We start from the raw sequence: 13,712 nt of genomic DNA, 5'->3' as shown, positions 1-13,712 counted from the left end.
AAAGACGGATGGGCTGCTGTGTCTGTGTGAGGTGTTCATGTGTTTGTGTGAGCTCCTGAAAACCAAAACTTCAAAGCTGAAAAACAAACAATAAGAAAATGGATTATGTGGATCTGGTAGCTTCTTCCGTTATAATGTTACTGTGCAGCAAACTACTGCCAAGTCTTGGACGTTGGAGGTAGTCACAGCACGTGAACGCACCACAGCGCAATATAAAAGTTGTGTCCCAATTCAGCGGCCACATCCTTCGGAGGCTGCGTTTGAAGATCGCTTGCATCGCAACTAGGCTGTCTCGTTTAAAGGCTCCTCCTTCAAATGCGGCTGAGACGTGGCTTTCTTTTCCAGGGCGCCAAAGGATCCCAACCTATCCCAAGATTCATTGCGCGTTGGTAATGAAAATAATATAGTAGCAAATAACGCCGACGTAGAGTCCAAGTATTGGGTTTCAGCTCAGTTCAACAGCTAATGGGACAACTGTTAAAAAAAACAAGGGTGTGAAAGAAAGTGATGTGTTGTCATGGTTGCTAGGCGACAGGAGCCGCGCTTTGCAACGCAACGATAAGGTGACGGCTGGTGACGCAAAGGCGAAAATCGTCCGTAGACCAGACCGTCTCATTTCGGTTTTGCCTTCGCAACAAGGATACGGCCCCTGAATTGGGTCTCAGCTAAAGTGTTAGCTGCACAATCACAGAGAAACCTGCAGCAAGAAGTTTTAGACCAAAAGCAGTAAGCAGTGAGTGAAAAGACAAAGAAGAACAAATTCACTGTACTGTATTCATGTGTTCAGCAGCACCAGAGGGAGACAACTACACAACAGATGGACAATACATTAAATATGCAATCATCATTCCTGCTTCTGCTCATGCTGAGTAGAACAGGTTATATGTTTATCTGACAATAGATAATTGTCTGAAGTGAAAAAAATGTAATATAATAGACATCTTTTAACAATTCGTTCCTAACATCTGGTGTGTGGTTCTGTGACGCCCAGCTGGCGCACAGATTAAAAATGCGGGCTGGACAATGAATTGTTGCTAGTTCAGTTCCCCTGCTCCAGTTGTGGTTGGGGAGCTGATCTTGTTCACCTCTTAAAACTCCAATAGAAAACACTGAAACTAGGCACTGCCATGCTTCTTTGAAGGCTATGTTATCCTCTAATTTTGTCATATTTTACACAGGAAGTCAAATATGCCTGAAATCAAAAGGAATAAATGATATAACCTCCTGTTGAAGTCATTTTCAGTAAACACTGTCAGAGGCTTCAGCTTCATGTCATCCCACCTCTGACAAGCAGTTTTGATATTCATTTAGTTTCGCCCTTGTTGCCCCGCATACTGTCAGCTACACAAGTGATTGAGAAGTAAAATAAACTTATGGCAAATAATCCAGGAGGAAACCAGCTGCACTACTGACTTTTCACTGTTAACGATCAACAATAATCCACAGTTGTAGTTGAATGAATGTAAATTATTCACGTTGTACCAACTTCTGTAACTTATGTAACAGTTATTATATATTACCAGACTATTAACTAAATGCTACAGATTACGTAAAGTTAATACTGTTTTTAGATTAGCAATTCTGTCATTATGGTTGCTGACTGACAAGATTAGCTACTAACAGTAGCTGAATAAGTTGAATAATAAAAAATCAGGACAGTCCAAATTACTGTACATTTTTTAAATATTAAAATCTGTCGTCTCCTCTGTCAATTTTGCTTCACTGAACGCCCTCAGCCTGCAAAATGTTTTGTGGTCACATGCCAACAGAGTGACCGACAGCAGAGACAGCAGCTTCTGTACGTCAGCGGGACGTCCTGTTCAACTTTTGTTCCTCTGAGCAACACTGTGCTCAGAAACATTTCTTAGCCTCGGGTAAGCAAAAGCAGAACTGACTGTCATGTAAACTGTTTGCTAATGTAACTAGCGTATCTCTGCTATTCTGTCTGCTGGAGCAAAGAGGTCTCAGACCTTTGGATTCCAACAATAAAACCTACCATTGTCTCTGGTGGCAAGAACGCTTATAGTTTCCATTGGGTCCTATTAGCATATTGCTAACAGGTGAAAGTGATACCACCAGCTTTGCATCTCATCTCAAATAGTTCGGACTTAAATGAATAAGTAACGAAATACAGAAATTTACAAATATTTGTTTTGAATATTAAAATAGATTAAATCTGATTTGATTGATTTACTTTCTGGGGCAAACACACTGAAATTCTTTTAATTTAAAGTCTCCCTCTTACTGAAAGCATCTTCTGAGGTGTCATGACAGGCAAACCTCACCCACTGTGAAGTACAGTGATCCTCTTGGAGCAGGACTCAACATATTTTGAAAGCATGAAGACATAATGTCTGACATAATGACACCTTCCCATTCACTTGAATGGGATAGTGGTCTCAGACTTTTGGACCCCGGTGTATGTGGCTCTGGTACAACCAGGGAGCAGAAGACAAGGTAGTGCAGTGTCACAGTGTATGATACCAGAGAGACGGAGGAAGGGAGACAGAGAGATAGAGGGAGAGAGGGAGGGAGGAGAGACAGTGGGAGTGACCACACAGTGATGACTGAGGGGACGGGGGCTGACTGAGCAACCAACTTACTTGCAGGACAGCTGGTTAATACCATGTATGAAGTAACAGTCTCCTCCGTTGACGCAGTAGGTCTTCTCCGAGTCGTTACAGCGCCTCGCGTGACTCACACCCGGAGATGGAGTAGTGGTGGTCACTACAAGGAGGACGGACAGACGGACAGACAGACAGAGACAGAAAAGGCTGTCACCTCTTTGTTAAAATAATTATTAATAATAATAATACGTTTTTGTTTTTTTTAAATTTTATGGCAGCTATAGTAGTAGACATCCTGCCACACCATGCCACAGACCTTTCAAACCTCTTTGGTGAATTTCCAAGAGGTTAGTGCGACAAATCTATCAACTTTTTGGGCAGACATCTGTCATTTTCCAGCTCACGACTGCTGGTTTAGTGAGAGGAAAGATCCAGGTCCAGTTGGATACATCTCCTCCCACACACGCAACACACTTCTTTCTTCTTCCTTTCAAACTTGAAACTTTTATGTACAAGTAATTAAATCAACAGTTATTTTTTACTTTTTTTGTTTTGGAGCTACTACCACTGATTTTCTTGTCTGGGTTCTCCCTCAATACATTTCCGTATCTTGAGAAATAGTCTGTGATATAAGCCACATAACACGCAACGCAGTTTGACCACAATTGACAAATTAAGCATGTAATTGTATGATCATATTCCTGCATATTTGATATCTAACAGCTTTTATAATAAACACGTTATTCTCTTCTGTTCAAGCCCTTTAATTCTGAAGAAGGGCTCCATAGGTGTGCTGTCAAATCTTAGTAGAAAGGTGAAATTGCTGAATGTAACAGATTAATAGCTCTCATGTTGTTGTTAAAATACAGGGAGATCAAATTTTACTAGGCAGAGCAAGAATAGATACCCAGTGGATCTCATTGTAAGAAAGACTGATGAAAGAATGACAATATGTTTAGGAACCAATGCTTAAAGACAAAAAGGCATAAAACACATAGATACATAGAAGTCATCTTAATGATTATCATCACTGTTTTGTGTCCATACATATTAATTGATCAGAAAAATTATGTTAGATAGATAGATAGATAGATAGATAGATAGATAGATAGATAGATAGATAGATAGATAGATAGATAGATAGATAGATAGATGTGTCATTTCTCACAGATCTGCACGCTGATTATACTCGTGGCGTTTTCTTGTCCTAGTGAGTTTTCAGCCACACAGGTGTAGTTGCCAGAGTCTTCCACACGGACACGACTGATCTGCACCTTTGAGTTTTTTCTTCAGTGAAAGGGAGAGAGAGGGAGAGAGAGGGGGGGGGGGGGGGGCAGACACAGACACAGAGGAGAGGAAAAGCAAGAGGGTGATACAGAGCAGATAAAAAGACACTGTCAGTTACTGTTTTTTCAATAAACCAGCAGAGTCATCTCTGACTGGACAAGAAATTAAATTTTTATTTCCAGCCCAGATAAGCAAGAAACAATTGATTGTTATATACAAATGTTTATTGTGATTGGCCAGCAAAACTAAGTAATAACAGGATTATAAAGACTGATTATAAGAAAATAGAACTGTAACCATTAAAAACTGAGAAAACACAAACCACAGACATTTAAAATACGGAGGATAGATATTTAAAAATCTGCAACAATAACTCCGAAATCTGTTTGAGGGAACATTCGGTGTTGTTAATTTTGTAGCCCCATACAGTGTGATACATAATTTTGAACATTTTCAGCACGTCAGTACATTAAATAGTTGATTGCAAGTTTCAAACAAGTAAAAGGTGAGCTTTGGGTTGATGTCTGTGCAATGTAACTCATACAACAAATATAGTACAACACCTGTGTGAACAGACAGTACAGAAGGAAAGCCAGTCAGCTTTCACTGTGCACATTAAAGGAAAATTTGTGTGTTAACTCTATATTTCTAATATGAATATCAGGTCATCATGTTATATCATGCTAAAAAGTTGCTTATTTACACATCTAGCAAACACTTGTCAGCATGAGCATTCATTTGGAGTTGTGTTTCTGGCCCCTGGCTCTTTAGCTGCTAAAAGCTGCTTTATGTTCATTAGCTAACATTAGTTGCTAAGGTAGGTTTTAAGAGATCTTCAGCTGATAACAGCAGCTGCTGCAGCTGAAACGACGCTGTGAGAGCAGTGAGACTGAACCAAAACAGCAGAGTGGCTGTGAAACCAAAACAACGAGCTAAGAGGCACTAACATGTTGCATAGAGCTTTGTTACTACATGCAAACTCTTTTACGCAGAGAGCTGCAGGGGTGACATATTTTTGTAGGCCAACTTGGAAGTTAGCATCGCACTGGATTTTTACACTGTCTTTTGGATTATTGCAGAAAATAAGCTCTGTGACTCATTCCTGCAGCACTGTATTACAGGAGGTCATTAATTAATTGTTAATATAATACATTGATAATGTAGCTTTAACTTGTAGGTTTACTTGTTGTAGATTCTGTGGAAGTTTGGGAAACAGGAAGTAAAAGTCCTGTTTTCTAACAGAGGCCACAGTTTGGGTACAGAGTGAAGTTTCCCACTGTCACCACAACAGAGCTGCACAACAGGAACCACTGCAGCATTTGTGAGAAGAAGCTCGTTTGTCTGGATTTTTTACATTTTGAAACATATGGTCCATGCAAGTGTCTAGGCCGCATACTAAGGGTAATACCCAGTCTGATAGACTCACTTGTTGGTCTTTATCTTGAGGTCTCTGCCTTTCTGAAGCTCGTGTCCATCTTTGTACCAGCGGAAGGAAGGGCTGGGATTCCCCGACGCCTCGCACTTCAAGTACAGCTTGTCCCCTTCCACCAGTGACTGGCCTCGCATCAGCCGAAGCTTAGGAGCAGAGGCTGGACAGAGAGAGAGACAGAGAAAGACAGACAGATTGAGAGAGAGAGATACAGACCAACAGAGGGGAAGTGAGAGAAAGAGCGAGCGAGAGAGGAAAGGAGTGGAGAAAGAAAATAAAAGCTTGCATTATTGAAATTAACTTAAACATTCAGTTAATCTATCAATTTAAGTGTGTGTGTGTGTGTGTGTGTGTGTGTGTGGCCGATAAAAATGTGAGGGTTCAGATGTCAGGGGTCAGAACCTGAGGCACCAGGTCAAAGTTCACATGAGAGATGGCTAAAGAACGAAGGAAAATCAATAATGTTTGACACAACACACACACACACACACACACACACACACACACACACACACACACACACACACACACACACAGGAACACAGTTTTTACACACATGTCTATGTACCAAATGTGGGCCTAACACACCCACATGGGCCTGCATACAAACACACAGTGTTGTAGTGATAGGATACGCTTGATCAGCTACATGGCGATTGTTGTACAGGCTCCTCACAGCACTGCTGCAGCTTCCATTTCCTCCTCATATATGTGCAGTAGATACACCAGAAGTCCAGCTTCATGCATTTATATAAGACACTGTAGGTCTGTGTGCCTGTGTATGTCATCCTGAAAATAGTGTGCTGCCAGTCCCATGAAAAACTCATAACTCCAATTTCAGTTCTGTATTAGATTTAGCTTCATGGTCGTCCAAGACTTCCTCTCATACTGTACAGAACATACAAGACATTTGCGATTACACAGCAAGAGGTGATTGTGATGAATGGTCTAAGTACTAAGCAGCATTTTTTTTAAGTTTCACAGAGTGACAGGAAACATCGGGTACAGGGACATGGGGATGACAGTTTTACATCTTAGTCCGCTGGTTTTATATCTCTGAATTACTGCCAACATTTAAGATGTTTTCAGCAGTTCAAAAAGGTCTGGTGTTGTCATCATTAATGGCTGTTTTCCTGGTTGGAAATACAACCAACCAATCAGACTTCGATAGCTGGGAATTCCACTTCTACTTCCTGGGCCAGAGCCACAAGAATGGCAGCAAATGATGACAAGTACAAATGACCCATATAGAAATGTAATTTATGACAAATACTATGTCCCTCTATCAAGAGTGATGTTGCCCTATACTTCACCTAAGTATAACATGTTGCGAGTGTATATGTTAATGATATATATTTAATCTATATATGCAAGTTTATTAAACAACATACATACATAAATTCTATATGCTTATATACAGAATGTTTTTCTCATTAATTTTAATATCTATCTTGGACTTTGGACCCTACTGTATATAATATTAACATACATTGACAGGCTTTGGGATGAACCTATGATTACATAAGCATTCATACATAAATATACATATTTGTATGGGCTAGACATATACAGTATGTCAATATATGAAATTGTTCAAATTTCCAATAGGCTTCATATAAATTTTTTTACATTCTGTATATGTTTTTATTTTATAGGTACATATATTTCATATATTGAAATTCAATGTATGTACATATTACATTTGCATATGGGGACATGGGTGTAGCCATACAGGTCACTGTATGTCAAAGTAACTACTCTTACTGTATGTATGTTTGGACATGACAAATGATCAATTATCTGCTCTCTGTACTGACCAAAAGTGAAGGCTGGTTGGACCCACCACCACGGTCTCAGTGACTATTGAAAAAGATTTTCTTAAAGTAAAAGTAACGTGTTCAGAGGGAACCAATGGGCTTGGAGCGAAGTCCCACAGACAGAGTGCAACAGTCAGCAAATTACACAAGTGGAAGTCAGTGGTGATAAAAAAAAATACAAACTCTCAGTGGAATGAAAAAGTATAACCCCCCATGAAGTACCCTCCAAACGGCTTGCAGTTATGTAAGTAGGATTTAGGTATGATTTTTAGACTTGCAACAGAACAAGCAGCACATCCTTAAATCCATTTCTCACATTTTCTGAGATTTAGTCTTGTCACAGACTCGACACACACTGTTGATGTATAATTCCACGTCACACCAAAGTAAATCATCTCAACATCACCAGATGCGCTCTCTCTCTCTCTCTCTCTCTCTCTCTCTCTCGCTCTCTCTCTCTCTCTCCATGGCTCCTGGCTTATAATGAATTATACTGAAGAATAGAGTGTCACTGTCATCATATATTTTTTGGAATAATTTGCCTGCTATTTTGGTATTTTCTTGAATGAGACTCCATATGCCACAGACTCAGCTAGGACTGGAGCCTCTGCTGAACCTTTACTCGACTACGCCAGACTTGATTTCAGCTCGTGTTGACGGATGAAACCAAACAAAGAGAAACGTGAGAGCACTTTTTCTTCCAGCCCTGAAGCAGACAGGTTCTGAATTCACAATGTTACATTTTGGAGCCAATCATAATTCACTTGCTGATGCACTTACATCCAAGTTACATTCATGACTTTAAAGCTGCACTAACCGTTACTTTTACATTAATAATGAATCAAATGACGTGTCGGACCGCTTCTGTCACTCTCTGAAAACAACAATCCAACGTTCACATCCCTTCCTCCATGATTGGCCCGTTGTGTGGCGGTGAAAGCTTCTCTCTCTAACTCTGTTTTTCTCATTTCTTGTGTCATGTTCACAACACAATGCAACACTCTGATGCCAGGAGAGATACTACTATAAACACTGCCTTTCAATGCAGGTCAGAAACCACGTCGTACAAACTAGCAGCCCTTAAACTCCTGTTTTATACTCCTGTAATCTGCCACACCAGGTGGAGCATACAGGAAACACATCATATATGATAGCTCACGTATAGTAAATCCAATGTGGCATGAATGCAACATTAAACCTTTGAAGCCGAGCTTTATTCCAGAGGACAGAGCTAGCAGGAAGTCATTACAGGAAACATTCAGAGTGTAACTCACATTTAAAACAAGAATGAGTTACCAGGACCCTTTATTATTTTGGAAAAAATGTGTAAAAACTCACCAATTTACTCTTTAATCCAGTCATGACAAATTGTTTTCTATAGGACAGTGAGCAGCCTGCCTGCTGTTTTCACCCTGCATTTTGCTTTGGATATTTTGCAGGAGACAATGAGCAAATCATGGGAACTGTAATCTAATAACAATGTACCATGTGTGGAAAACAGATGAGATTTCATTGTGGGAGGGGCGACTTTAGGCCAATTCCAGCAGTACGGATTTGACATTTAGACTTACAATGACAAAATACCTCTGAGAATAATAATCTTTGTTTGTGTTGCGCTTTTCAAAAGCAAGTTACAAAGTGCTTCACAGTCAGTAAATACATTAGAAATAATCAACAGTAAATTAACTAGAAATGCCACCAAACAAAAGAAAGAAAATACAGCAAGGGGACACAAATAACACGGCAGCATCAAGTATGAACATGAAACTCTTGCAGATACTGATTTTGTCTACAACACTCCAACATCACTGGTAAAACACCCATCATCTCAAACCCTGAATGAGTCAGGCCGTTGAACTACAGACTCACTCTACACAAACACTACACTACAGTTGTTAACATATTTGTATCATTTCACTGTGGCAAGGCAGCACAATAAAAAAATAACAGACAGTGTGATAGCTGTGACTTCTCCAAAACAGGGAGTTCATTTAAAATATGTGTGGGAGAAAGAGAGTGAGGTGTTAAAATGAAATTTAGGTCTCTGCAGATTAGGATATTTTTTGAAAGCTTGGCATAACACACACACGAGTAGGAGGTTAAGACACACAGGAGGAGAAGGAGAGGACAGCCAGTTTGTCCATACATCCAGTGTTAAATAACAGTCAATCCTTCTGTCAATCTATTCATCAATCCCTCCAAACTACCTCAAGTGATTAACTGAATCACATTTGCTGGAGCAGTGCACCGCTCGTCTTCCTCAGCGCTGTTCACATTGTGTGGCCGGAGCTGTGAATGATGTCAACCTTACAGGTTTATTGCGGCATTTTGGGGAAATACTCTTATTCACTTGCTGGCTGAGAGTCAATCGATACCACACTCATGTCTGGGCAGTGAGTACACAGCTAAAGCCAATCCTCTATTAGCCTAGCTTAGCATAAGGACTACAAGCAAGAGGAAGCAGTTTGGCTCAGTACAAAGATAAAAAGATTCTCCTATCAACACTAAATCTCATTACACATTTAATCTTTTAACAGTTGCAGCACATAAACAAGCAAGAAAGCAAGAACATGAATAAGCATATTTCCAAAAATGTCAAGCTACTCCTTTAAAGGAATAAAAGCCTCCCCCAGGTCCTCTTCAGCTGCATCAGTGTGTGATTATCACCATATTTTATGATTAAGTGTTGAAAGGTTCTGTTATATTCTGCAGCACTATGGATTCAGCTAATTTCCTTTAGACAATTCCCAAACAAACTCTCTGCACTAAGAGGTTGCATGTTACATGGAAGTGGAGGGAGTGATGGTAATAACATAATAAGAGCAGAGGAACTACATTTTTTTCCATTTAAGAGGAAACAAGAGAAAAATTGTTGGACTTCTTTCCTCATGATATACAGTAGTTCTTCCTGTTTGATTGTTCATGGTGAGAACTTTTTCACTCTTTACCGCTATTGTTATGGAAACACCTTAACATGTAATGATGTTATCTACAGTTTGCTAAAAAGCGAATTCAATCCTCCTAGAAATCACGTTTATGTACTTCAAATTTGTGAGAAAGAATATGTTGTGAGCGAAAACCAAATTATGTTTTTAATTAACATAATGACGAAATGTTAAACATATCTGCAAAATCATGACGTGTTCCTCTCAAACAAACCTGAAAATACTGATCATATCTGATTCCCTATCAATATGCGCTCTTCTAACAAGATATCCACTTGTACTACAAGTACAACTACAGTACGATTCATGTTTAAACCCAAGTTTTTTTTTAATCACATACAAGACTTAGGATGTGAACCCCAGTCTGTGGTGTCAAATTAATATGCGTTTTATGTCAACCACCTACCCTGAATACCTCCCTACCTAACCTTCTGGGCCACAACATGACACTTCCTTAACTTGGGGGTGGGGGGTGGGGGTTGTTGCCAGTGAACATAATCCAGGCAGCAATTACATTTCCTAATGAAATGTAAGTGGCAAAGCAAATTAATAGTATATAAACAAAATTTCTAGGAGCCAGGGTTGGAGTGGGAGAGCTGCAGATTTTTCAGTTGAGAGAAAACATGAGAAAATGATTCAGTTTGTTTTTCTGTATTTTATGTTTCTACCTGTATGATTGTTCAGTGCAGATCCAACATGGTGACGTAGCTAAAATCTGATATTTACTGTTTGTGTTTGAGGTAGCTTAACTATTTCCTGCTATTAAACTCTATTGTAATATAAAAAGTACCTTTAATTTACAGTAGGTCTTATTGTAAGCCTCAGAAATACATACTTTTTCTTAAAACAATTAGATGAGATTGCCCCATTTGTTTCCAATGCAAATTGACTTTGTAAAAACCAACCTCCCAAATCAGACAAGTAATTCTACCAGTATTGGAGGAGACCTCGAAACAAGATTATTTTAGCCTATTGGTGCATATTTTTCCTTGTTTTAATAATAATAAAATCTATGTGAGACTATATTTTTAAGAGCAGCTCCACTTAACAACCATCCACCTGGTGGGTCTAAGGTGAGACTGTCAGGCCTTTAAGCTGGTAAGTGCGGAAACGAGTGGTGAAAGTCAGCCTGAAGCAGCTGCGAGTGGTGAACCTGGTTACCAATGAGATCATCCCTCTCTGGGACGCTCTCCTCAGGCAACATGCAGGTTTTTGTCGGCATGGGGAAGTTAGCTGAAAACCAGAAAAGAAGATAAATGAAAACCAAGAAATTACCCTTCATGAATGTGACAGCCACATTTCATGGGTGTGACAGTGTCGGATTGATTGAATCAATACAAATTCCCACTCCGATTTCAACTCATTTTTAGCATCAGACATAATTCTCCAGGTCACTTTGGGTATTCAAACATCCTTATGAGTTTGTCCTTTATAATGATTGATACATTTAAACTGTTTGTGTCTATTGTTTGGCTACAGTATTTTGATCAGACATCAAAATGCCTGTTGTTCATCATCAAAGAACTTCTGCTCTAATGGCCAAGTGCATTCATTTTAAATTAAATTCAATGATTGATCAATACAGACCTTCACTGATCTTATTTTAGTGTAGATGTGATGATTAATTCATAAATAACAGGTAGATTGTCGTGGTTGAATCTTATACCGCACGCACCCATTGGTTGAAAAGGCTGTAAAACATATAAACAATCTCTCTGCTCACTCGACTGTTGCTGCTTGATGTTCCTAAACCAAATCACAAACGCTGAGGAGGAGGAATTTACTGTGAAGGGTTCTCTATTAAGTCTTAAAACCACTCTCTCTATGCCAGAAATACATTAGCACCTATAGGGTACATTAGGATGTTGGACAGATGATGTTTTAAATGAGTAATTCAGTAGATATTTCCATACTGTCTCATTGCCTAGACTTTCAGACATGTAAGACAGCACAAGGATCACAGGACAAAAAAACAGACTGCTGTGTGCATCAAACACAACATCTTATAAACATCTTAGAACACTTTTTTCAAGACACTAGATCTTTATTAAAAGATCAAGATCAGTGCAAAAGGAAACCTTTCATGCAAATTTGGGGAATAGGGACTAATTTATTGATTTGTCAACTGGATAAACAGTGAAGGGTTTGGGGGATACATGGGGCAGAACACTACAATTGCAGGATGGAAATGTAGACATCTGGAGATAATGAACGCTGGGACAATTCATCAGCAACACGCTTCTTCAATCAAAAGCATAGTATCAGCACAATCCTTCAGAAGTCTGTCAAACCTGCGTCCATATTACACTGAGGTGACAAGTAATGTGGGCTACAAACATTACTTTTTGCTTTTCTATCTGATGTCGACCCTGGAATAGTTCTAAAATCCAAAAACGAAACTGTTTATTTTTGTATCTATGAGTTTTTACCTGTAAAACTATTAGTAAACAGACTGGAGAACATCCAAGTCAGATAATAAATCCTGTGGGCCCCGTCAAAACCTCCTCTAAGATCCTCCAAAAACGCCTATTTTTGGCAGCGCTGCTTGCTAACAAGTACAGAAAAAATTTTGTGATAAAACGCCAATAAATTTAAATTGACTTAATTTGGAAATGTTGTGTTTGAGGTTGAGATTTGGTTTGATAAGGAATTATTCTTTTGACTGCAAAGAGCAAAGCCTGCACAACAATCCTCAGTTATGCATAAAAACAGACAGCAAGAGAGAGAGAGAGAGAGAGAGAGAGGGAGAGAGAGAGAGAGGGAGGGAGAGAGAGAGAGAGAGAGTGAGAGGGAGAGGGAGAGGGAGAGAGAGAGAGAGAGAGAGAGGGAGAGGGAGAGCCTCTGAAATACATGTGCATGAACACAATTAGAGTAGATTCTCACATCCCACACAGAACAAGCACCAAGCAAGCCATAACAAGTCTAATTCTGCAGCTGCAATTTACACACACACACACACACACACACACACACACACACACACACACACAGATTTTCCACAGCACTGTGGTTGTGTATGAGAACATATGTGATGCACAGATGTGCACGTGTGCATTTTATTGTCTGCACTGACGGATGTGTGCTGTTGTCTGTGTGTGTAATCGTGTTCTGAATATGTGTGTGTGTGTGCAGTGTAAGTTGCTGATCCAAGCCTTCTGTATCACTGAGTGATGGGAGAATTCCTCAGTGAGAGCACAGAGGGGTGGGGAAAGTGGGTGGGGGGTGGGCTGGGGGAAAGGGGGGTGGTGGTGGTGTTGGTAGGGGAGCCACAAATGGACAGCACTGTCTGGCCAATAGCCTGTGACTAGCCTGTTCCACTAGCCAATCACACGTGACCAGCGCTCCCATCAGTTGTCCATCAAGAGGTCCTTCTTTCAAGGTCAGCTGATGCTCCCTCCCTCCCTCCCTCCCTCCTCTCCTCCCTCTCTCCCTCTCTCTCTCTTTTTGTCCAGCAAAGCAGGCATCAACAAAATTGATCTAATTTCTTGCTAAGCATGATCCAATAACTGAGAGTGATATGGAAGCCAAACCAATTAGGTGTGTTCACAGACAGGTACAGCACCCTGGGAAGGCATGGCCGGCAACATGCCTGCACACATGGCCTGGATGTGTGTGTGTGAGTCAGCTGACAGACTAGTGAGACAGTGAGCAAAAAACACAGTACATT

At 40.0% G+C, this 13,712-nt stretch overlaps 1 protein-coding gene across 2 annotated transcripts in view; it reads right to left on the bottom strand.

Moving 5' to 3' along the window:
• The window catches only part of nrg2b (neuregulin 2b), a 54,322-nt gene that overhangs the window by 23,388 nt on the left and 17,222 nt on the right, over positions 1-13,712 (bottom strand). For both annotated transcript variants that reach the window (XM_056382307.1, XM_056382308.1), the window contains exons 2-4: positions 5,281-5,443; positions 3,736-3,854; positions 2,604-2,727 (exon numbers count right to left, since the gene is read on the bottom strand). In XM_056382307.1, the coding sequence (XP_056238282.1) occupies positions 2,604-2,727; positions 3,736-3,854; positions 5,281-5,443 (406 nt within the window). The remainder of the gene's footprint in view (positions 1-2,603; positions 2,728-3,735; positions 3,855-5,280; positions 5,444-13,712) is intronic.

The sequence above is a fragment of the Seriola aureovittata genome, chromosome 8 (assembly GCF_021018895.1).
Source record: "Seriola aureovittata isolate HTS-2021-v1 ecotype China chromosome 8, ASM2101889v1, whole genome shotgun sequence".
NCBI classification, from domain to species: Eukaryota; Metazoa; Chordata; class Actinopteri; order Carangiformes; family Carangidae; genus Seriola; species Seriola aureovittata.
Note: the sequence above shows the minus strand (reverse complement) of the source record. Positions and strands in the feature narration are given on the sequence as shown.